The sequence below is a fragment of the Panthera uncia genome (assembly GCF_023721935.1).
Source record: "Panthera uncia isolate 11264 chromosome B2 unlocalized genomic scaffold, Puncia_PCG_1.0 HiC_scaffold_24, whole genome shotgun sequence".
NCBI classification, from domain to species: Eukaryota; Metazoa; Chordata; class Mammalia; order Carnivora; family Felidae; genus Panthera; species Panthera uncia.
The window spans coordinates 93,984,037-94,009,349 of NW_026057580.1; the positions used below are offsets into that span (position 1 = coordinate 93,984,037).

General features: G+C 40.1%; 1 protein-coding gene across 1 annotated transcript in view; it reads right to left on the reverse strand.

Annotated features, from left to right (window-relative positions):
* The window catches only part of TXLNB (taxilin beta), a 50,417-nt gene extending 25,372 nt beyond the window's left edge, over positions 1-25,045 (reverse strand). Inside the window, exons 1-4 of the mRNA XM_049654460.1 lie at positions 24,947-25,045; positions 22,245-22,685; positions 12,993-13,084; positions 6,836-7,006 (exon numbers count right to left, since the gene is read on the reverse strand). Coding sequence (XP_049510417.1) covers positions 6,836-7,006; positions 12,993-13,084; positions 22,245-22,671 — 690 coding nt within the window. The 5' untranslated portion in view covers positions 22,672-22,685; positions 24,947-25,045. The remainder of the gene's footprint in view (positions 1-6,835; positions 7,007-12,992; positions 13,085-22,244; positions 22,686-24,946) is intronic.
* Positions 25,046-25,313: the final 268 nt, after the last annotated feature.

The following is a 25,313-nucleotide window of genomic DNA, read 5'->3' on the forward strand; positions in this document are numbered from 1 at the left end:
GCTTGAAAAGGAAACGAAGATGGCTATAGATCAATTACAGCAATTCAAGAATGTAAAAAGAAATCTTAGAAAATTTGCTGGATGTTTTATTTCTGAAAGAACAATCAGTCCATGTGTCACATAGGGTAATTGAGATGTTCAATGTAAATTTTGAATCTGAAAGCAATATTACGTTTCAAATCTTTTTTAACTCTCAAATGAAACATCCAATTTTCCCCTCTTCCGCTTTGTTAACATGTAAGAATTGGAAATTAACTTTTATATCATTTCTGTTCTCTTTTCTCCTAAATCCAAACTTTGCCTTCATTGCTAACTACCAACAATGTGCCCAAATTTCCTCCATATCTATATTGAGAATTGTTTGCTTTGTGATGATTCCTCTCGTTCTTTTAGAATCAAAGGGTTTAATCTTGCTCTATCATACCAAAGATAGAGACACTGCTGAAAAGTGATCCAGACATTTTAGGATGCCTTTCACTTCTGATTAATTGTTACTATGAGAGCTTGTTCATGGTTGGCAAGTAAAATTATACTACATTTAGTTGCCTCCCATGATCAAATTATGTAATAGGAATTTTAAAAAGAAATAATGATTTGAATAGAAGGAATTGTGCAAATCTTTTTTTATGATAGTTGAATAATGTGATCAAAATAAAAACGGATGCTAAAAACTATGCTTTGGAAATATATGAATTTATCAGTAAGTGTCCTTTTTATGCTACAATATTAACATATTCTCCAACTCTTATAGAATTCCTGATACCTGAATCATAATTAAGTCATGGTGTAAACATTGAATGACAACTTTTTAGGGTTATTATAAGAAATACCTACCCTTCTTAATCTGAGGAAATTAACTGAGGTATTTTCCTGAACTTTGTAGGCTAGCGCTTACTATATATATTTCACTAAGAATGATTATGGCCAGCTGCTAAGAGTCACCGAATATACCTATGATAGTGATTGTCTCCTTACTGCTCCAGATTAGCTTAGAGGTCAACGGGTTCCTAGTTCTAGAACTACAGACTATGATCTGAATGCCATTGGCATTTGTATTCCATCCATTAATGAATGAGTAAATGAAAGAACCATCCCATGATAGTCAGCAAGTCTGAGCTTGTCACTGGCAACTGGCTACCGAAAGAAGGTGTGGGTGTTAGGGTGGTATTAAACACAGGTCAAACCATCATAGCACCTAATCCTGGCCCCAAAAATAGCATTTTGCATTTTATAGTAGTTTCTTTTGAGAGAAAAATAAGTCTAGCAAAATTTTATAAAATTTGATTCTATGATAAAGAATTTGTAATAATTTGGACGGTGTCAAAGGTAAAATTTTCAAAGTGGAAATTAGTAATGCCAGTAAGATTGAGAGGCAAAGTCTGAAATAACTAAGAAAACAGACTTTGCAAGCATCACTGTGCATCACTGTGCATCTCAGAATTGATGCTATGCTCTGGCACATCCTTCATAAGTATTCAGTAAGTGTTTATTCAATGAACCAATAAATTAATAATTTACATACAGACATGAGTAACTTGGACTAGATGAGTCCTATAGTCCTTTCCACTTAAAATTCTGTGATATTCTCATTTACTAAATATTTCATTTACTAAAATCGTGTTTCCTGAAACACTTAGCCATCTCTTAGTGGACAGTTCTTTCTCAGTATAGTTTGAAGTTCACATTTATTGCTTCAAATATATGAATACTTTGTTGAAATAAACCCATGTCTCAGAACTTCACTCGTCTTTTTCTAAGTTATTCTAAATTATGAGCTTTTGTGGGTTTTTTTTTTGGATTCACTGAAGAATCAATTTTAATAAAGAACAATAATAGTTAGGGGCACTTGGGTGGCTCAGTTGGTTGAGCGTCTGACTTCAGCTCAGGCCATGATCTCATGGTTCATGAGTTTGAGTCCCACATTGGGTTTGCTGCTGTCAGGGCAGAGCCTGCTTCAGATCTTCCGTCCTCCCCGCCCCCTCCCGCCCCTCCCCTGCTCACCCTCTCTCTCTCAAAAATAAGCATTAAAAAAAATAGTAATAGTTAAGTTTTTTTGGTGGGAAGAGCCTGGCATGCATTCTTTTTCTATATCTTCCCAAGCTCTCAGCACATGGATTTTAGATGTAGATATACTTAGGTTGTTTCACTAGTATGGCTAAGGAAGCTCATACCACTTTGACCCTTCTACAGATAATAACTATAAGGTCTGGACAAGATGCAAGAAACAACTGCTTAGAAACATTGGAGAACTGAAGATAGAATCAGGCAGATGCTAGAGGGAAGCTGACCCCTGTAAAAAATAGTATACTGTAAGTTTCCCAATTTTTTAAAACAGCTTTTAGCTTGAATGAAGACTGAAATTGGCAGTTGCATAGGATGGGTAAAATTCTCATCGAAAACCTACCTACCATGTTTCTGGTCCGAGAAATGAAGAGTTACGGGCAACTACAGCCACTGAAAGATGAGAGGAGGAACACTTTGGGTGGCTCAGCTGGTTAAGTGTCTGACTTTGGCTCAGGTCATGATCTCACAGTTTGTGGGTTTGAGCCCCACATTGGGCTCTGTGCTGACAGCTCAGAGCCTGGAGCCTGTTTCAGATTCTGTGTCTCCCTCTCTCTCTCTCTGCCCCTCCCCCACTCGCACTCTGTCTCCCTCTGTCTCAAAAATAAACAAACATTAAAAAAGACTAAAAAAAAAAAAAAAAAAGATGAGAGGAGATTCCCAAAAAAGAGAGAGTCAGAGAGAGAGCCTTAAATTCTGTGAATAAATTCTGCCCAAATCTTTGGCTGACCCTGAACCACACATGTGCAGGGCAGACTCAAAGCAGCCTAATTAAGAAAAAAGAAATGAACTGAGTTTGAGCTGCTGCCCAAGAGAGAGAATTTGCAATTTGACTCTAACCAAGTTAATTGCCTGCTTAAAAAGAACAACAACAACAACAACAACAATAACATTCTTCAAGGGGTATAGTAGAATCTATATGCTACACAACACAACAGCTGCAACACCCAGAGTATAGTCTACAGTGACTAGATATATGAAGAACTAAGAAAATGTGACCCATTCTCGTAAGAAAAGATAATCGGAGGAGGCCTATTCCATAATGACCCAGATGTGGAATTAGCAAGGGAGAATATAAAAACAGGTGTTATAAGTATGCTTAATGATTATAAAGGAAAGTATTATCTTAATGAATGAAAAGATAGGAAATCTAAGACAGAAAAAAATCTATGAGAAAGAACCAAGTGGAAAGTCTGCAGTTAAAAGTTACAAAATATGAAATTCACAAATCACTGGGCAGACTTAGAGCAGAGTGGAGATGACAGAGGAAAGAATCAGTGAATGGGAGCTAGACCAATATAAATGATCTAATCTGAAGCTAGAAGAAAAAGGATTGGTGAAGAACATGGAGACCAAGGAACGTGTATGGGACAATAGCAAAAGGTTGAACACACATGAGGTTAGAATCTTAGGAGGAAAGGAGAGAGAATGAAACATAAAAAATACTTGAAGAAAAATGGTTGAAACTTTACCAAAATTGGTGAAGGACATAAATTACAGATGCAGAGAAGCTTGGCAAATCCCAAATAGGATAAATATGAAGAAAATTGCAGCTCAGCATCTAAAGTGGTCAAAACTCTAAAAACCAATGATCAGTAGAAAAACCTTGAGAGTAGCCAGAGATAAATGGCATTATTGCATCCTGGGGGACAGCAATTCAAATTATTGTTGATTTTCATCAGAAACTATGGGAGGTTAGATTACAGAATATAGAACCTATAAAAGGCTGAGAGAAAGAAAGAGAAGAAAAACAGGGAAATCTTGCCAATCCAGAATTTTATATCCAATAACCATAACCTTCAAAAATAAAAATGAAAGAAAGACATTTTTAAAGATTAAAGATAAATACATAAGAGAATTAATTGCCAGCACACTTCTATGGCAAGAAATAGTAAAGGAAGGTTTTCAAGCTGAAGGGAATGACAGCAGACAGAAAGTTGAAGCTTCAGAAAGAATAAAAAATGTCCAAAATTTAAATATATGAGTAAGTAAAAAACAGTTTTTACCTTTAATTTTAATGTTATTTTATTTATGATTATTATTTTTAATGTTTGTTTCTTTTGAGAGAGAGCAGGGGCAGGGAAGGGGCAGAGAGAGAGAGGGAGAGAGAAGATCCCAAGCAGCCACCATGCTCAGCACTGAGCCCAACGTGGAGCTTGATCTCACAACCATAAGATCATGACCAGAGCCGAAATCAAGAGTTGGACATTGAATGGGCTGAGCCACCCGGGCGCCCCTTTGCCTTTAATTTTTTTAAAGAATGCATATGATCATTTAAAATAAAAATGATAACAGTACCTCATGGGCTTTTTCAATGTATGTGAATGCAATACACATAACAATTATAGTTTGAAGGTGGGGGGCAGTAAATGGACCAATTTAGGTTGCAGTGTTTCTACACCTTATGTGAAATGATAACAGGGTTAACTCCAGGTAGGCTGTGGAAAGTTAAGAATGTATAAGTAATCATGGAGCAACCACTGAAAATACAAAGAAGTATAACTGAAAATCCAAGAGATAAGTTAGAACGGGATTTTATTAAAAATATTCAAATAATCCAAAGGAAAGCAGGAAAAGAACAGAGGACCCTAAAACAGAGATGACAAATAGTAAATAAATAATAAAATAGTAAAAGTATACCCAACCACATAACCAATTACATTGTATGTTAATGGACTAGCACTCTAAAAGTGAGGTATTGTAAGAATGAAAATAAGTAAGGTCCAGCTATATACTGTCTACAAGAGGCTCACTTTAAATATAAAGGAACAGGCTTAGAAATAAGCATGGAAAGAGATATACCATGCAAACAATAAGAGAAAACTGGAGGAGCTATGTCAACATCAGATAATATAGACATCAAGATAACAATTATTACCAAAGGACATCTCATAATGATAAAACAGTCAATTTATCAAGGAGACATAACAATCGTAAATGTGAGGGGCACCCGAATGGCTCAGTCGGTTAAGTGTTCTACTTTGGCTCAGGTCATGATCTCACAGTTTGCGAGTTTGAGCCCAGCATCAGGCTCTGTGCTGAAAGCTCAGAGCCTGGAGCCTGCTTCGGATTCTGTGTCTCCCTCTCTCTCTGCCTTCCCCCATTCATGCTTTGTCTGTCTTTCTCTCTCCAAAATAAATAAACATTAAAAAAATTTTAAATAAAAAACAATCATAAATGTGCATACACATCATATTAATACTTCAAAAACATGAAGCAAACATTTACATAATTAAAAAGATAAGTAGACAATTCCACAATTATACTAGGAGATTTCCTCAGCAGTTGATAGAACAACTAGACAAAAATTCAGTAAAGACAAATGCTCCAGAGCTAATTGTTGCTTGTGCAACATTATACCGTGGGCAACTGATTGGGACTGCCAAGTCTCAGTTTATTCACCAATAAAATGGAGGTGTTAACCCTTGTTAAGGTTATTCTGAAAATTAGATAAAATGACGTATGTAAGGCACTTAGCACAAGTCCTGGCATAATAATGATATTTCATTGTCCGCAACTGGAAGCTGTTAGTGAGGGTGTGGACCCTGTAGGGACAGGGTCTTTGCCACTTCCATCATTCTGTCTTTGAATGCTACCCAAAGAGCCCAAGCCACCCCATTTCATTCTTTAAATATCTTTGTTGATATATCTTTCATTCCACTGTATCTGATTTAATTTTTATCTCCTTACAACGCAACACTACTGAAAGCCAGACTTAGGTAAACACAGGGTGCTATTGACTTGAATATGTATCTTGAGTTGAGAATGATGCTCCCATCCCCAGGCTGCCATTTACCCCGCGTTTCCCATTGTCCCTAGTGCAATGATTGAAGAGATGCCAGGAGTCCTTCTCCTACACCTTGTGATTTGAGAGTTATAGTTCATCACACTGGCCTTCCATTTCCCAGATATCAAAAAACCATCTGGAATGTGCAGAGCCATATTCCTTCCCAACTCTGTTGTGCAAACGCGGCAGTGATCTTAATCTCTCTGCTTCTTAAAGTATCTCCTTTTAAACACATGTGACAATAACTATCTCACAGGAATATTGATGCCTAATTAATTATTGTTTGTCAAAAGCTTTAAGATCTTCAGCTGGAAAGGGGACTGTGGACACATGCGGTATTATCTTGGGGAGTGCTGCATCTTGCTTTGTTGAATGGAACTAGTGTCTGTGTGTAATCAAATTAGGCACACGGCTAGAGGCTTGCGCTGTAATTAAGGAAACCCATGCAGCCTGAATGAAGTGATCAGTCTATTATTTTTAGATTGAATCATTAAGTCTGAAGAGTGTCAGTGTTTTTTCAAGTAGCTTCTGTTTTCAGCGGACTATTGACATTCTGGCTCTCAGTCTTGCTTTATGGGGTCAGTTAGTTTTTGTCCATTTTTCTCATGTCATGCAGATTTCATTATAACACAAAACTCTGACTTTTGAAAATTTGTATTTTCAAGTGTAGAACTAAGGTCTGCCTTGAAAAAAATAAAATAATACAGACTCAAGGTAAGAAAAAGGTAAGCGGGGATGCCACACGTTTTACTGAGAGCCTGTTCTGTGTCAGGGCCTGTGTAGCACTCTCAGTATATGACCTCGCTTAATTTTCCCCCCCGCCACCCAGTGAGGTTGGTAGGATCCCCGTTTTAGGGCTGAGGAAACAGGCTTGGGGAGGTAAAATGATTTACTGAAAGTCAGAAACTTGCACTCTTTCCGTGAGTAGCAGAAGGCTGTGTCTGTGCAGCATGCAAGCGTGTTATTCAGACAGGTGGTAGTACACACCTTCAGCGTTTTGTTGTGTCTCTGCAACTCCCGGCATAGACTCTCCAGTTTGCTTCGAGCGAGGATGGCTCTGCTGTGTTCCCCTTGCAACTGGTCCTTTTCTTTTTGCATTTGTACCTGTTTCTTTTGTAGGAGCTTTAACTTCTTTTGCTCAGTGCGATGTTCATCCAGCTAGACGTGAGGGGTACAGACATGAAAAACAAAATGGCGGGGATCACTTTTGAGTGGATCGAAAAGACGCAGAAGAGGAAATACCTAAAGACCCCTCTGTGGTTGTTGGAAACATTTTTTGCTGTCATCACTGCCCCCCTGTAGTCAAATAAGCTTCACAAATGGGACTTTGCAATACTTGTAGATACGGGTTTTAGACCATGTCAGTGATAGGTTTTTCCTTATCATTATGGTTATAATGATCTCTTTTTGCTCTGATCTTCTTTTTGGTGGTCTAGAAATAGTTTTCTTTCTCTTGATTCTATCCAGTGATTTGAGTCGATATAGAAAGGCATATCTTGGAATCTGTAAGCTGCCAGAATCCATGATAATGCCTTGTGTTGGGGCAATGGTCAACAGTGTGTCTGCTCAGCTTATATTTTGTTCTCAGAATTCTTTCTCAAAACAAGCTTATAGCAACTATCTTTTTAAAAAATAAAAAAGGATAAAACAGCCCCCTGGTAAATGGAAGGTGAGGTCTGGGGGTCGTGAAAAAGGGTGAGAAGAGAAAGTACCTATCTACTATCTACGATTGGCGATTTTCCACCAGTTTCGGAAGTAGCCACTGCACAGCGTGAAGGGCAAGTATCTGTAACATGCCCTGCCCTCCAGCCACCCCCAACCCTCCATGCTTGTGGCTAGTAAGTCAGGACACTGGCTTTTGCCAACTACAGCTGGGGTCTCTTCTCACCCTCCTCCAACAGCTACCACGAAGTATCAGGGATGGCATGGAGAATGATACCCATGTTCCACTGGACTTTCCATCTTGGGATGCTAAAGTTCTGGGATAGGGTTGCAAGATAAAATGTAGGACACCCAGTTAAATTTGAACTTCAAACAAATAAATTAAATTTTAGTAAAAGTGTATCTAAAGTATTGCATGGGGCATTTTTACTGGAAAAACATATTGTTTACCTGAAATGCAAACTTAACTGGGTGTTCTGTATTCTTTTTTGCCAAATTTGGCAACATTTTAATGGAATTCTAGTTCTGGTGGGAGGAGTTTGGGGATCTACCAACAGAGCCACCAGAGCCTAGCATGCTCCAGGCATTTCGATCTCAGACTGACAATCAGTGAGACTGTATGCAAAGGGCAGCCCTTTGTCCAGAGCCCTTCTTCCTTTGCTGGGCTTGGTTCCCTGCCTGTCTGAATGGTGCTTAATCCAAGTAGGTGCTTGTCCTGGTTAGGACCTTCTGGGCTCAAGAGGAGGAAAAGCCCCGGGGAGTGACCCCAGGTGTTCCTAGAGCCTTGAAGAGCCTGATGCAAGTGATTACATACATGACATGAGCCCTCATTTGTACCTCAGTTTCCCTGTCTTGAAAAAGCATTTGTTCTTTCTGAACTAGCTGAACAGGACTGTTGCACTTTTTTCAGTTCACATCTTATTTTACTCCCTTCCTCCCTCCCTCCTGCCACGCTAAAATGACCATTGCCAGATCAAGCTGGGGATATCCACACAAGATATTCTGTCTTCACATTTATGGGCAATTTTTATTTATTAGTGAGAATTAGCATCGGGAAAAACTAGACCTGTATTACTGTAAACATCGATTGAAATTGATATTCTTCTTGAGGTTCAATTGGAAAATCATTGATATTTTATTATATGTTTCTCATGCAAGCCTCCTGTTAGGAGGATAGATGAGGTCTTTTCATTTTGTCCACAGTTATATTTGTGCTTATATTTGCATTTTATTTTTTAAAAAAAATTTTTTTTAACGTTTATTTATTTTTGAGACAGAGAGAGACAGAGCATGAACGGGGGAGGGGCAGAGAGAGAGGGAGACACAGGAAACGGAAACAGGCTCCAGGCTCTGAGCCATCAGCCCAGAGCCCGACGCAGGGCTCGGGCTCACAGACCATGAGATCGTGACCTGAGCTGAAGTCGGATGCTTAACTGACTGAGCCACCCAGGCGCCCCATATTTGCATTTTAAATGACCTATTATCTCTTGCTGAAATTTATATTGTTATTATTGTTATTGCCATTATGATTTAGTCTTTATCTTTTGAAGATTAAATCATATGTCAGGGTTTCTCAACCTTAGCACTTAGACATACTGGGCAGCATAATTTTTTTGTGGTGGGGGGGGCTTCTTGGACATTGTAGGCTGTTTAGCAGTATCCCTGTCCCCAACCTATTGGAAGCAAGTAGCACCCCCCAATTGTGTCACCCAGAATATCTCCAGAAAGATTTACTCTTGGCCCATGGTGAACAAAACTGCCCTTGACTGGGGAACACTGCCCAATATGGATTTATCTGAGCATCAGGAGGAAGATACCCTACCTGTGTTTCATAAGTTGGAAGAGAGGACTTGGTTGCTTATCAACCATGTCGTGTACTCCAAGGTCATACACATTTGACATTTAGCTGGGTCTATCTTGCTTTGCTCTAAATAAAAATGCTTAGCTTTCTGACACTTTGTAAAAGAGTGTGGCTAATTTTGTTCAAGTACTTCAGACTTGTGAACACATATATGGTTTCTTAATGAACAGAAGCAAACGCATTGCAGCTGAGTCAACTTCAGTCAAATACTTGCTGGCTTAGTGATTTAATAATGCACTTAGACACAGCTGTTCTGTACAATTGTAACAGGCCGAATGGATTTTCATCTGCTATTTTTCTTTTCTTCTTGTTTATTACTAAGTTAAAAAATAAAATTAATGCCAATTACCAAATCACGATAGTGTTAGTGATTTGTTGTAACTACATTAAAACTGAGGAAACTTAGAAAAAATACTTCTCCTAGGTCACTTCCTCATTTAGTCATGAGGTATCTTTATTTATTAATGAAAAGAGTAGTAGATTATATTACAGGATTCAGAATCTGTAAGGGTGAGTTAGCTAGAGAGGCTGTTTGATTCACAGCTTTGAATTTGATGATTTATTCTATGTTAACACCTATACGTCAGACATCTCCTATATACATATATTTTTAATATATGAAATTTATTGTCAAATTTGTTTCCATACAACACCCAGTGCTCATCCCAAAAGATGCCCTCTTCAATACCCATCACCTTCCCTCCCCTCCCTACCACCCCCCATCAACCCTCAGTTTGTTCTCAAAACATCTTCTATATTAATACCCAAATCAGTGAGCAATGAAATGGGTTTTAGTCTCCAGGTAAAAGATTGAAATTATTCAAAATTTTTCCTTTCTGAAAAGGAAATGTAATGGGTTTGGGGCCAATTTTCTCCTATTCATTTTTTCTAGAATGATCTTCTGGGTTTTAAAGTTCATATCGTGTCCTATTACAGGACAGGACATAAATGCCAAGGTAGAGTAAGTAAGGCTTGAATTGAGTAGGCTGTCTGGAAAGAGAACCTCCGTGAGGTGACTCTTGACTAGGAGAGTGAGTAGGTGGAGGGAGATCCCATGGTGAACAGCCCTGGCTCCGGAAGAAAAAATCTTGGACTGACGGGCGAAGTGATTTGCTGCTGTGGGCTGCGACACTGAACATGGCTTCCTGTGCGAGGCTAGAATGCTGCTCAATCCAGCCAAGTATGGAGCATAGCACTAGAAACTAAACATGAACGGCCTTGGTAGGAGGAGGTAAATTGAAGGGGCAAAGGGAGAAAAACGATGTGGAAAATACTGAAAAGAGCAAGGATGGACAGGTCAGAATGGGGGCCTTACTTTTGGGAAAAATATTTTTGAAACCTAACTTACTTTATGGCATCAAAATTGTTCATAGAAGGTTAATAGCTAATGTTAAATAAGTTGCAATAAAAACAAGTTGATGCACTGATGCCTGCTTCATAAATTTCTACCATTCTTTTGGAAAGTAATATGACTGTTAAAAAAGCCCAACAACAAATAAAAGGCATTCATGCTATTTGATGCAATAATCCCAATTCTGGAACTTTTCCCAAAGATCATAAAATGAAGAAGGAACACATGTAAAGCATGACGGTATTCACCGCTGTGATGTTTGGTAAAGCAAACAGTGGAAGGAATCTAATGTCCCCAAATTAGGGAACCGGTAGATAATGGCTACTTAATGGAAAATAACATAGCTTGTTACAAAATATAATTATAAAGACTCTAACCGACATGGGAAAATGTCCTATGAGATAAAAAAACAAAAAACAAAAAACAAAAAACCTCCCCAAAAAGCCCAAGAAAAAAAACCAGCCAGATTCCAAAGTATAGGTACCTTATAGTAATTATTATAAAAAGTATCTCTGCCTATGTAGCAAAACTGGGAAGGAAGAGGGATAAATCCAAGTTTGTGTTTAAGGGTTATGGGATTAGAGATATTTCTGAGTGTATTCAGTATTTCTTATATCATCATGATGTGGGGTTTATGTGATTATAAGCCAGTTAAAAAGTATTGGCAGAGATAAACAACCAGGCAGTCCCTCAGGGCCTCAGAATTCCTCTGGGTCTACTGCACGATAGTTCAGCACAGAGAATGCGTCAAGGTGAAAGGAAGAAAAGGAAGGACAGGAATCACAGGACGAAAGTCCAAGTGAAAAAGAAAGACAAGTCACTTGTTAAACTCCACTCCATCAATAGGGATAAGACAAGGAGTTTGGAGGCCCCTTTTTTTAAAACAAAACACACACGCAAAAAAAAAAAAAAAAAAAAAACCAACACCAACAAAATCATGAAAACAACACAGACACATAAAAACCCAAAATCAAGAAAAGAGAATTACGTCCAGGGTCTCAGAAGGGCCCATGCCAGGGAGAGGCTCTGAATCCAGCTGCTTTAGTGGTAAAGGTCCATCTGCCTTCAACCTGCCGCCTGGAGGAACTGTTTTGCTGTGTGTGGACTTAGTTTCATTCTCCTGTGACAGCTTGTCCAACAGGAATAAATGAAACTTTTTTTTTCCTTTAAGGAAAGCAAGCAGGAATGAAGGAGAAGCACTTTGGCTAGCCCCACTTGAGAGGATGCCACATCCCAGCCGCGGGTTCCATAAGGGAGTGCCCATGCGGGAGTGGTGTTTCCCTGAACCCGCCTCTTTTTCCCAAGTGGCCCCATTATAGGAGTACTGGTGGGGGGACCAGGCACTTCCCGGATTCTCTGATGTCTGTGGGTGGCTTCCCTGCCTTCCAATGGCCCTCTCTTACCCAGAGGGAGCCTGCAAGAGGAGGTCTTAGAACTGGGCGCAAAGTAATCCACATCAGGCACTTTGCCACAGTGGGGGCGGGGAGAAGAATGTAGATCAAAGAGAATGAATGAATGGTTGAATGAATGAATGAATGAATGGTTGATTGACTGAATGAATGAGTGAGTGCACAAATAAAGTTTTCAAGACTAAATGAGAATGTGTCACAAATTGAGGGTAACTCATCCCTCTGCCTTCCTGAGGGGGACCCTCAAAACACCTAGGAACAAGAACTGAACAAAAGTTTGCCCTTATGTGGAGTATATTTCTGTTATATTACAAAGCCAAAAGAACTTCAAAATATCCACAGCTTTCAATTATCTATAATTCTTTCTTCCACCCCCCAAGTTATACATATAATTGAAGGCAGAGTAGACTCCAACCCTATCCTCTTTGTTTCTTTCTTTTTTAATGTTTATTTATTTTTGAGACAGAGAGATAGAGCATGCGGGGGGGGGGGGGGGGGGGGGGAGGGAGGGAGACACAGAATCCGAAGCAGGCTCCAGGCTCTGAGCTGTCAGCACAGAGCCCAACATGGGGCTTGAACCCCCAAACTGTGAGATCATAACCTGAGCCAAAGTCAGCCGCTTAACTGACTGAGCCACCCAGGCGTCCCTGTCTTCTTTCTTTATTTTGCTGTTTGCCCTCGGTTTTTGTTTCTTTTTCCTTTAAAAAAAAAAATTCTGCTTTTCCGGATCCTCGCTCTGGCGTATGTGAGATAGCCAGCTATGGTCTATAATGAGGTACAGGAAAAGTGAACGGCCTCCTTTTCTCAGCTCTAACCGGAGCCTGAATCTTTCTGACAAAAAGAGCTAATCAGAGATCTTACCAATTCAGCATACTTCTTGAATAAAAAGTCAAATTTTTCTTCAGGTGTTTGCAGCTTGGTCAGCATTTGCATGAGCAGGTTGCCTTCTTTGCCTTGAAAGAAAACAAAAAGCCATAAAGACATTTAAAAAAAAAAAGGTTTTAAATATTTTGAAAATATTCAAAAGAATAAAAAACACTGACTTTATATGTGAATAAATCACCCATTTCCCTGCATTGATTAATTTAAAAAAAAAAAGAAGCAAAACCACCAATCGAAATTTCTGACTACCACCAAACTGCCGGCCTGGAGGTGTGCAGTTTTAGAATTCCAGCCCAAAGCACGGAAATTTGACAGCTCAGTAGGCCACTTCTATCTTTGCTTTGTTTTTGTTCCTTCAGTCCCTCTCTTCTCTCTTTTTTGGGGGAACCAATTCTCTTGTTTTTGTGCAGGAATGCTTTCCACGACGTTTGGGTGGGAGTGTTCTGATCACGCTTCCTACGTAGCAGAGCATAAGAGTTAAGATCAACCTAGAAGGAAAAGCGAGCCAAGACATGGCAGAGGACCTTCTCCGCAGGCCTCTTTGTGTCGCTGTGACAACGGGATCCGCCTTCCTGGGCCTTCCTTTCCGCTACCCAGGTCTTCATCTTTGTTGGAGGTCTCCTTTTCTGGTCCCCGTGGAAGTTCATGCTACATTTGAAGACTCATCTCTTCACGATTATCCGCCTGTGAACCTCAGCTTCTCCTCTTTCCTCGTTGTTCTTCCTTTTGTCTCCTTCAGCCCAACCTCCCACTTGCCTTTCTGTGGGCCTGGAAATCTGGTTTTCAAGTCGCCATTGGGCTGAGTGTTGGTGGGGAGGAGTGGGACCCTGAGGCCTGCAGGTACCACTGATTATATCTTTTCAAACAGTCTGGTCAAGGTGGAACACAGTGACAAGTCGGTCTAGTTAGGATAGGAAGGTCAAGACACACGGTAGAGGTCATGGTTCCTGATGTAAATCTATGTAAGAATATTAACAGCTTTGACAACCCTTCCCCAGGAACGGGCATTTCCCTTTTGCTGGAATATCTGCTTTCATCCCGGAGAGGCGTATGAATCATGGAATTAGGCTTGCCAGATGAAATACAGGGCGCGGGACGTGATTGTACTAAAGAATTTTGCATTGTTTACCGAAATTCAAATTTCCCTTGGCCTCCTGTATTTTTATTTGCTAAATCTGGTAACGCTAATGGCATCAAAGAATTTTAGGTCTAGAAGGACTTTAAAGAGCATCCAGCCAACTGGTTCAATTTTATAGATTAAAAATCGAAGCCCCAGAGAAGCCCAAAGTTACATAATTAGTACTGGCAGAGCCAAGGCTTGAGTCCAAGGTTTGTCTGCTTGCTGTAAATCACTCCCTTCCCATGTGGAATTTTGATGCCAGGAAACCCAGAGAAATAATAAGAAACTTCTTAAAAAACATGACCTCATTCCTAACAGCTGGTTTTGTCCATCTTTGCCCAGTGAGTCAGTTCAGATTAGAGATGTGGCTTAAGACAGGGGAGAGGGTGGGTGTGAGAGGGCCCCCCCGCCAGCTCTCCGATTATGGGCTGCGGCCTAGCGTGCTGTGTTTACCCTGGTCATCACTGCCGCCCTGCCCCCACTGCGCCTGTGCTTTGAGTTATTTCTCTAGCCGCAGGGACGGACGTGCCTTCGTCAGGACATCCCTTCACCCTTGCCTTCAGTCTGTGGAAGGGGCCCCGTGAAACCTCTGTCATCTGTTAGAGGAAAGAGATTGCTGAAGATCAGATTTGGCCCAGGACGCCGCACGGGTCTGTTCTGTGGCCAGTGCTCAGTAAGGGTTGGTAACAACGGAACAAAGCCAAACCAAGGCGTGCACACTAGTGCCATGTAAATTAAAGGTTCAGTGTCCTAAAGACAACTTCGTGCTGGACCCGAGGACAGATGGGTCTTACTTTCCCCTGGGACATTTACTGTATGCCTAGGATCACCCCCCAGTAAGGGTACCGACGTGTAAAACCATTATGTGTCTCATCTGGGGGAGATGGGAACATTTTCGTCTTCACATGAAGTATCTTCTTTCCTTCTTATTTTCTTTAACTGCGAGAAGAGGGTTTTTGTCTTGTTTTGTTTCGGTCACGTTGAGGTTTCTAATATTCGGTTCTAATATTCTGTTATTTTGCGTAGAAGGTTAACATTCATGGGGTGCCTGGGTGGCTCAGTGGGTTAAGCGCCTGACTTTGGCTCAGGTATGGTCTCACGGTTCATGAGTTCGAGCCCGACATTGGGCACTCTGCTGTCTCAGCGCAGAGCCCGCTTCAGAGCCTCTCATTCTCCCTCTCTCTGTCTGTCTCTCCCCCGTGTGTGCTCTCTCTCAAAAATAAACATTTAGAAAGTTAACATTTGCAAGCAACAGTCTATCCTTCCCAAATGATTTCTCCCTTTAACGACAACAACAAAATCCAGGAAATTGGAGACAAGCATGTGCAGAATTAATAAACTCGTGACACCAGAGAGCTTAGTTTGTAAACTTGTATCGGTTTTGCTGGACTAGAATGCTGTGGGGGATTACCGTGGCGGGGAGGAATAGACGAAAAGATTGCTCCGCTTCTCATAAAGGCTGTAATTACAGTTCCACAGAAATGGGGTCATTTGGTGATAGTGTCAGACCCAAGAGACAAACTGACTTTTTCCAGGGACAGTTTACTGGGAGGGAATGACTGCCTTTCCCCTCAGTGGGTCATTCCAAAGCACTGTGATTGTGAGATTCGTCATAAAGAAAGCAAGGGACAGACCTGAGTCCCCATTCGAGCTGGGGGAGGCATGTGAAGGGCATTCGGCCACCCCTCCACAAAGTACGCATTTAGTAGTCGGTCCCCAGGAAGGTAGGACCACCTCAGCAACAAGAACGGGTGTGTTGCACCTGTGGCATGGTTGTAGACCGAGGGAGTATTGTAATATGAAGACGTGATTCTTACATCAAAGATATTAAAACACTTAAGATAATGAAGTCAGCTATATAAACATGACCTGGGATTTTTCTTAAACTTTCAGCATAGCAATAACCATTTAAACTAAATTTACACAGATTTTTTAAAGTTTATTTATATTCAGAGAGACAGAGACAGTGTGAGTGGGGAGGGGTGGAGAGAGAGAGAGAGAGAGAGAGAGAGAGAGAGAGAATCCCAAGCAGTCTCTGTGCTGCCAGCACAGGGCTCAATGTGGAGCCTGAACTCATGAACCATGAGATGGTGACGCGAGCCGAAACCAAGAATCAGACGCTTAACCGACTGAGCCACCCAGGCGCCCTCTAAATTCATGCAGATTTGATGAGTGTCTAAAACCTTGTTCTTTCTCTTCCAAAATTATCTTTTAGAAATTGGGGGCTAAAATTTCATCTTGGGTACACACATGTGCCTTTCTCCCCCCTCCCTAATTTCCATGTGTTGTGGCAGAAGCTTAAAGCTGGAAAAAGATCATGAATATTCTGTTTCAGTGTTAGACCCAGATTTGTATTTTTTTTTAATGTTTATTTATTTTTGAGAGAGAAAGACAGACAGACAGAGGGCAAGTGGGGGAGGGGCAAAGAGAGAGCGAGACATAAAATCTGAGGCAGTCTCCAGACTCCCAGCTGTCAGCACAGAGCCTGACACGGGGCTCAAACTTCCGGACCGCGAGATCATGACTTGAACCAAAGTCGGACACTTAACTGACTGAGCCACCCAGGTGCTCCCCCCGACCCCAGATTCATATTTCAATGTTAATTTTGTCTCCTAACAAAATTTAAAAATAGTGAGTATGGTACAAATGATTCCTGAGCATCTATAGATATCTTATAAGAAAATTAGATTTGCATATGTAGATAAAAAGGATAATGTAGTCACACTGGACTAAGGATAAGGTCTAGAACTCACCCTGCCATTGACAAGTTGAGTAACCATTTTTACAGAGTCTTAACCTCTCTGGGCCTAAATTTCCCTGTCTATAAAATTAGTAAGTTGACTAAATGGGTTCTGAGTTTAGCACTTAGGATTTGTTGATTCCATGACTAGAGTAGTTTTAACCATTTTTAGCTTAATTTAGATAACAACAAAAATAGCAATGTTTGGATGGTATATTTGTCTTTCCAAAATATTTTTGTCCACTTTAAAAATTTATCAAGATTCTCTTATCCTTCATTATCTCCTCTCATAATCTGGTTTTGTTTGTTGTGCTTGGTTTTAATGACCTACCAGTTTTGAAAATACTACCTGCCCTGTATTTTCTTGTTACATTGTTTTTATTTGGCCAACATTTCATATCTCTTGTGTTTTTAGTCACCTTGTTGTATGTATTTGGAACTTCGGCCTCTTATTCAGTTGGGGAGTGGAACTGGACTGCTTTCTTTCTTTCTTTTTAAGTTTATTTATTTTAAGAGAGAGAGACAGAGTGAGCAAGCATGAGTAGGGGAGGGGCAGAGAGAGCAGGAGAGAGAGAATCTCAAGCTGACAGTGCAGAGCCCAACGCAGGGCTGGATCCCACTAACCATGAGATCATGACCTGAGCCGAAATCAAGAGTCAGAAGCTTAAATGACTGAGCCACCCAGGGGCCCCTGGACCTGGACCTCTTATTAGATCAGGCGGTGATATGTTTAAACTGTTAGCGATTTCTTGGCTGTAACTATAAAGAAAACTTTCTTAAAAGGAAAAACCTTTAAGAGTCTAATAATGAGGAGGTTACTCCAGGGAAAACAAAACAAAACAAAACCTTATAATGAAAGAAAAATACCAGAAAGAGCAGGAAAAAATGAATACATCTGATTCTGATCAAAAGAGAATACTAATCATTTTGCTCAAATTGTATTTTTCTATCCTATTCTACCCACTTCTCTAAACCCCTCTCTCCTTTTAGGACCTGGCCCGAGATCTAGCATTCCTGTGAATCTACTCATGAACCTTTCACTCTTTGCTGATTCCTCTTTCCCCTGAATTCCTCTGGTCTCCTACCATCTCTTCCAAAAAAAAAAAAAAAAAAAAAAAAATAATAATAATAATAAATAAATTACCATTTGTATCAAGGCAAGTTTATTCCTCTTTCACAGTGAAACTAGAAGTCAAGCTAAAATGGATGAAACACATCTTCTGGGAAAGTGCTCATTCTAAGGAAGAGTAAGTAAATGACTTTCTAGAGACATTTCAGAATCCATTGTCCTAGTCAAGGTCCTTAGATGATAGAACTGAAAGTCTACCTGTAACTAAAGATGAAACCCATTCACTGAGCTCTAATAAATGCTCCTCAACCAGTACCCCATTTAGTTTTTATGTATCTTCGGTCCTGCAATATTAGTGACTTCAGTTCTGCTCCCTTGCTTTCTTTGTGACTAATCTCACAGTCGCATCAACTAGTTGAGTAACCTCTTTTGCAGACTCTTAAACTCTCTAAGCTTCAATTTCGCTGTCTGTACAATTAGTGGGTTGACCAGATGTATTCTGAGCTCAGACTGGACCTGTGGATTAGCTTTGTTTTCCTCCTAGGCTTACACTTCAAACCTATGCTTTCCTACTCAATCAGTTATCTACCTAAATATCAGAATGGACATTATATTCTGTCATTGTTTTGTGCTTATTACTATGTGATGCTTGTGCAACCCACGTCCTGTTGGCAGACAAGTGATTATTAAGACACTTGTGAGTCTGGAGGATGGGCTGGGGGAGGCAAGGGGGAAGACTTAGATGCTGACAGGGCATGCCATGGTTCTGTCTAATGTTTTATATGTTCTTGTTTCTTTCAGTTCAAATGCCAAGGCGAAAGTGACTCTACCAACCAAGGAGATTTAAAAATGTTTCCCCAACTGCTTTGGTGCATAGTGTGTTGCTTGTGAGGGGGTATGCAGTCTCTAAAGGAGAAACAAGTTCTAGATACTTGGGTTGTCGAGACATTTCCCAAATATTCAAAGTGTTTGGGAAAGAAGGGTCTCTTTGGTCCAATAAGTCTAGGAAATGTTGCAAACTATGCCCATCACTATTGGACATTTTCATTGTTGTATACATTAAAGGTCAGAAAATTCTGGCAGTAATGAAACTTTAACTTTACTGAAATCTGAAATGTCCCAAAATATATACTATGGGAAAAATTTGGGTTAGAGAGCCGGAACATTTCAGCATCTCAAAATACCAACAAAACAAATATTATCTGAGAAGCATGCAATAATTAAAGAGTCATCTTCGATTAAGCACCTAAGCAAAGTCTAAGGATATCTTTTCAGGTACTGGTCAAATGAGTTACTAAAATTCTATAAAAGTCCAAATAGATTCTAATGAAGACCATAGTCAACACTTCACTTTTTTTTTTTTTTGTCTCCAAGAGGGCAGAAGAAGCACTTTCTAAAGCATCAGAATCATTGTTTCCACAATCTGTTTGTATCAAAATTACCTAGGGTGCTTTGGTTCCACCCCATTCCTACAAATTCTGAATTTCTGTGCTCAGGAATAGCATTTTTTATAAATTCAGTATTCAATTCTAATGCACAATGAAGTTTAAGAACCACTGGTGTAGATGATAGTACAGAGCCATTTAATTGATAAAAAGCTAATAAGCCTACTAACGCTACATGCAGATGGCTGAAATAATGTTTAAAATGGTGGTTACAACGGGCACTTGGGTGGCTCAGTTGGTTGAGCATCAGACTCTGGATTTGGGCTCAGGTCATGAGCTCACGGTTCATGAAATGGAGCCCCTCAATGGGCTCTGTGCTGACAGCGCAGAGCCTGCTTGGGATCTCTCTCTCTCTCTCTCTCTCTCTCTCTCTCTTTCTCTCTCTCTGCCCCTTCCCCACTTTTATTCACTCTCTCAAAATAAACTTAAAAAAAATACATCGGTGGTTACATATTTCAATTAGCCTAAAAATTTTTTTTTAACATCATAACGTAGTTGAAACACTAGTGGTTAGAAGAACGTACTGATGGTGTTCAGGGGAATGGCATGGAAGGGTCAGCGTTTATACACATGCGGTTAGAGTGGACACGAGTGGGCACCCTGCTTCACAAACATTGGTTCTGACCACATGCTCAGTTGAAATCTGGGAACTTGTAGATAGTGGGAGGATTAGAATTGTGGATTTTTTTCTTTAAAATGGTTTTGATTATTTGGTAATTAAATGGTTAATATGGATTTTGAAATAACTCCTGGAAGACAGAGAAGAAACCACAATTGGTCTTCTTTAACTTTACTCCTATTTTCTTCATATCCTCTCAATACAACACAGACACATTCCTCTATAGAAGTTGTTTTAGAGTGAGAAAGCAAAAGAACTTTCCTGGGTAGGAACACTTGAAATCATTCACCTCTGAGATGTGACTTTGTGTTGTCTTATGGGAAGTTACACAGGGACTAATCCAAAAGGGACTTTCCTGAGATGGCTTGGATAGATAAGGAAAAGCAGTGTTTGAATGCAGAGCAACTTTATTCTCTTTCCCAAAGATCCAAAAACACTTGAGGGATTCCAATCTTGCACTTTGGAACTGGGTAGATATTTTCAAGGTATTATTTGGGTTATTTTATTCTTCATGCTGGGTGAGCCAAGTGCGCCATTTGAATGTGTCTTTTAGCCCTTCTTGAAATCATTGCCAGCAGTGGGTTTAAAGCATCATAGTCATATCCCATGCATAGGCATATTTGGGGGGTTATCGATAGCTCGTTATTGGAGTCCGAACCCCGTACTGACTCCAGCGCCCATGAGTTTTCACTTTGCCACGTTATCTTCCAGAAATGAATAAGACATTACAGCTTCTCCTGATAGATTCTCTACCTTCCTTGGGAAGCAGGTATATAAACAAATGATTGCTTCAGAAGATTGAGTGGAGGACTAAGAAAGGTGATGCCAACTCTACCTGGGCATGTGAGGGAAGGTACCATATAAGAGGTGGTGTTTGTGGTGTCACAGTGGAATTCACCAAGGAAGACAGGCAGGGGGGCTATCCTGTGTATAGTAACATGCTTCCACCAGTAGCTAAAAGCTGAACCCTTTCGTTCTTTTTTCACAGCCATTTCTGGTATAAAATCCCTCCCAACAACTTTCCTGTGCCTGTTCTTAGCACTTCTTCTATATAACAATTAGATTAAATGTCTGTTTTTCTCTCCATACCTACAGCTCCTTAACCAAAGGTCCATAATGACTTATTTATCTTTGTGTGCCTAACGCAGTACCTCATAAGGACTAGGCATTCATAAATATTTGCTGAATCAATAAGCGAATGAGAGTAAACATGTTTTCTGCAATGTTTGACATTCTATAATTGATTGATTTCTAAAGAGTTTTGTTAATAAAAAATATTTCACGTAGTAATAGAACGTACTAAGTGATCTAATTGGTGATCATTTCATGTACAAACCATCTCTATACTTATATTTTGTTTAAATCCAGATTCCACTAGCTTTGCTTTAAACAATTTCTCTTTCATTCATTTACTCACTCATTCCTCCTTGTAACAAGTATTTACTGAGTACCTAGCATGCGCCACCCACTATCTTAGATGCTAGGCATCCAATGGCATCTGAATATACACACAATCCCTGTTCTTGATCGAAAAAAGCTAGCCGGGAAGACATGCATTAACCACATAATGGCAAAAAGGAAATGCACACTCTCAAATGCTGCTAAATGCTAGGAAGGAAAGATACGTGGTACAATCGAAATAGAAAACAAGAAGACCTTATGTAGGATTGGGCTAAGAAAATGCCATTTGGATTGTAAGCTAAATACTAAGTTAAGTGCCCAAAGGGCTGAATGGGTAAGGATTTCTAGATAGAGGAAATAGGATGTATGTGGGCTTTGTGGGGGATGGAGCGCATGGGGTGTTCAAACAAAGGAAAGAGAAGATCAGAATGATTAGCAATTAGGCAGTACTCATTGTGGTGCTGATAGGGGCAGAGAGTTCAGAAAAGGGGTGTTGTGGGCAAGAGTGATGGGAGATAAAGCTGGGAAGACTGGTTAGGGTTAGACCATTAGGGCCTGAAAGACCATGTCAAGAATTTTGGTTTTGCCCTAAGAGCAGTGGGAAACCATTGGAGAGAGAGGGTAGGTGAGTAACATGTTGAAAAGTTTGCTTTAGCTCTTTTGCGGGGAAGTGGCTAAACACAATTACAGCAAGGGAAGTTTAAGGAGACCCTGAAGGAAGCTATTACAGTAATAGCCAAAAATGAGATGTGGCTTTTAGTAAAGGTTGGAGGAAGTGTCCCTTATTAGGAATACCTCAAAGAAAAGTCATGCATGCATTAGAACACAACTACTTGCCTAATCCTTTCAGGATTTTCTTTTCCAATTTTTGCTCTTTATTACTGACAGGCTCTTTGGCTGTGGCTGGCTCTCCAGAAGCTGTGGGTTCTCTCTCGATCTCTTCAGTGGCCTCATCACAGTCCCCGTCCTCATTGTCGGGTGGTTCTGTGTTCTCAGGCGGCTCCTTTGCTTTGGTGGGACCCTCTTTTTCAGTAGCAGACCCATATGTATTGATGATGTCTTCCAGTTGTCGGTTCAGCTCCTCAGAGATATCATGAGCTCCCTGTTCAGACTGCATACCTGCCTTCCCCTCTGGTGCTTGGAGTAGGGTTGAGGAATCCTTCTCATCTTGCTTCTCCAGACCATTTTGAGTGGGTAATGAATTGTCCCCTGGAGGTGTTGATTGGGGTTCCCCCGAGAGCTGTACAGACTGATTCATCTCCATACTGGGAGCAGTATCTAGTGGTAAGCATAGTCAGGTTTTATGTAGTTAATACAGTTACATGTAAAATGTAAGGGTATCCCCACAAGGGCACCTACTGATTACAGTTTCCAACATAGAATGAATGTACTTTGACAAGACATTGATATTGCAGTTAGTTAAGGTAGAAACAGGGGGGAGCCATTTTTCCAAAGTGGGTCATACTACCAGCATATTTTTGGTTTTGGTCTTTAAGTTCCAGAAGAAATTCCTATTATTGACACTAATGGAGTAATTCAAGATACTGTTTTTCAGGTTATATTTGTCATGTGGCTTAAGCCAATTTGTGCTACCTCTCTCTGACATTCTATACAGCCTTACAGTCATTGGAACGACACGAATGTCTACATTAAAAATGTTTAAAGTGGTGTTATTTTTTTTTCAAAGTTAAGACATTTAATACAAGAGCCACTGAACTTACTAAAATCATTCATAACAATTGTAGTCCTAAACTCTGTTTTAACCCATAAGTGAAGAGTTGATAAATATGAGTACATTGATGTAAATGAATTATTATACTGCATACAGGAAATACTTTCTGGCTTTTCTGGTATTTTCCTTTTCCCAGATGAGCAACACGTAATTATCCATCAGGAAAACACTTTTTCTGAGGTTCAAACTAGCTTCATTTCTGGAATAAGATGGAGAATGAAGGCGGGTATAAATTAACCAACAGACCAATATGGAACCATGGTGATGGTCATGATAACAATTTCTTGAATTTCCATTAACACTTTTTTGTTCCAATGTAAAAACAGGCTTTCTTTTAGGAAAAAAAAAACCAGATTGAAAATCTTTTCTCTCAGTCAAGAAGCTCTAGGATAACTTCATAATTTTTAGGAAATAGCAATGTTCCCAATATTATTGGGAAATAATCGACATATAATAGGGGCTGTTTGGAAATAGGCGCTGAAGTACAAGTTGAGTCAAGAGTTCCAGGGTTTCTGGATATCACCGTTTCTAGGTTACAGTGGAATTGACTTAGGCCTTTAAGTTACGGTGCATTTTATTTGTCAATGGTATTTAATGGTGATGCTGCTAATTCTTAGCATAAAAATATGACAGGCTCCTCCTAGGGCATAGGTTCTGCTGTGGTGGTGGGATGAGAGCAAAAACAAAAGCATACTGTTCCATGCCTTGCACAGCTTCCTCCTCTTGTTCTCAGGGAAGGGCAGGTCAAGTGCTTGAGCACCAACAAGCACGAAAAATTCAACCTGCAGTCATTGTCACCTACTTATGGCCCTCATCAAGTACTCCTTAATTTCGAAAGAAATACTTTTTTCTGGTATGCACTTTAATTCACCAACTTGATTATCAAATGATGCAGTAAACAGCCTTATTGTTTCCATCACCGGCATTTTTTTGTGTCCTGACCCCTACTTGTTGGGCACACTCATCTATATATAACTCCTGCCTCCCCTAAACTCCAAGAAAGACACACAGCACCGGCTGTCCAGCCAGAAGTTATTTTAAGCTCTTCTAAAAGTAGCCGTGGCATCTGGCACTTCTTTGAAAATCAAGGGAAGAGAATCCTTTTTAAATCAAAACTAAAAGCAGTAAACATTTACTGGCTTAAATACATATGTGAGTTTTAACGTGTTAGGGAGGCTTCTTGGGATGAAATAAAATCTAAAGTAAACCCAACTTCAAAGCAATGAATTTAAAACTGTTCACAGGAGTTTTAATACGGTTAGTCTAAATGCAAAAGTTTGGTTGTATTTGATTTATTCTTCATTCCTCAGAGGCCACAGTCATTGATGTTTTTAATATTAATTCCATGGATATCCCTTAAACTCATATCCCACATCTACTTTAAAACAGAATTGACTGAGTCATTGTAAACCACAAGACAACTCAATTCCTAAAAGTAGCCTCAGGATAAATCAACAAGAAGGGGGGAAAAAAAACAAATTCAAGAAACTCTGCTACTTTTAAATTGTCCGTTTCACTATGAATAACTTGACAGCAAGAAATTATTTCTAAATTTTATCTTCTTAATAAACTTTATTGCCTCGTTTTCTTTTTTTTTTTTTTCTCCTTTAAGAATTTTTCACTTGTATTGGTAGTCCAGCCAATTATCACACACATCCCTTTCTGAGCAACACATTTCAATTATAAATAAAACAATGCAAAGTTCTTCCACAGTTCACTGGCAGTCTCAAAGTTGCAAGTTTTGAACACCACAAACCGCACCCTCCAGCTTCTCACAGGACTTGGGGGGAGCGTTTGTCGCACTTACCAGAAGGCAAGGAGCTAAGCAGAAAGAGAAGAGGCAAAAGGCAGCAAAAAGCTAGTGAGAGGAGCCCCGACAGCAGGAGACAGGCAGGCAGGCGGCTGTGTTCTTACAAGGGAGAGAGAAACCACACACACACACACACACACACACACACACCACAGGCACAGCAGGAGAGCAGCGAGGGGTTGGGGAGGGAAAGGAACAGCGTGTGACACAGCAAGAGAGAAATACACCCAAGTTTCAGTAGCTGTCTCCTGGGCAAACGTCTTGAGAAAAGAGAAGCAGCTGGTATATCTTATCAAACTCTCTGTGTTTTGTCCTTAAAAAAATTTAACTTTCACTAGATGCCCCTCTGTTAGAGCGATTTTTC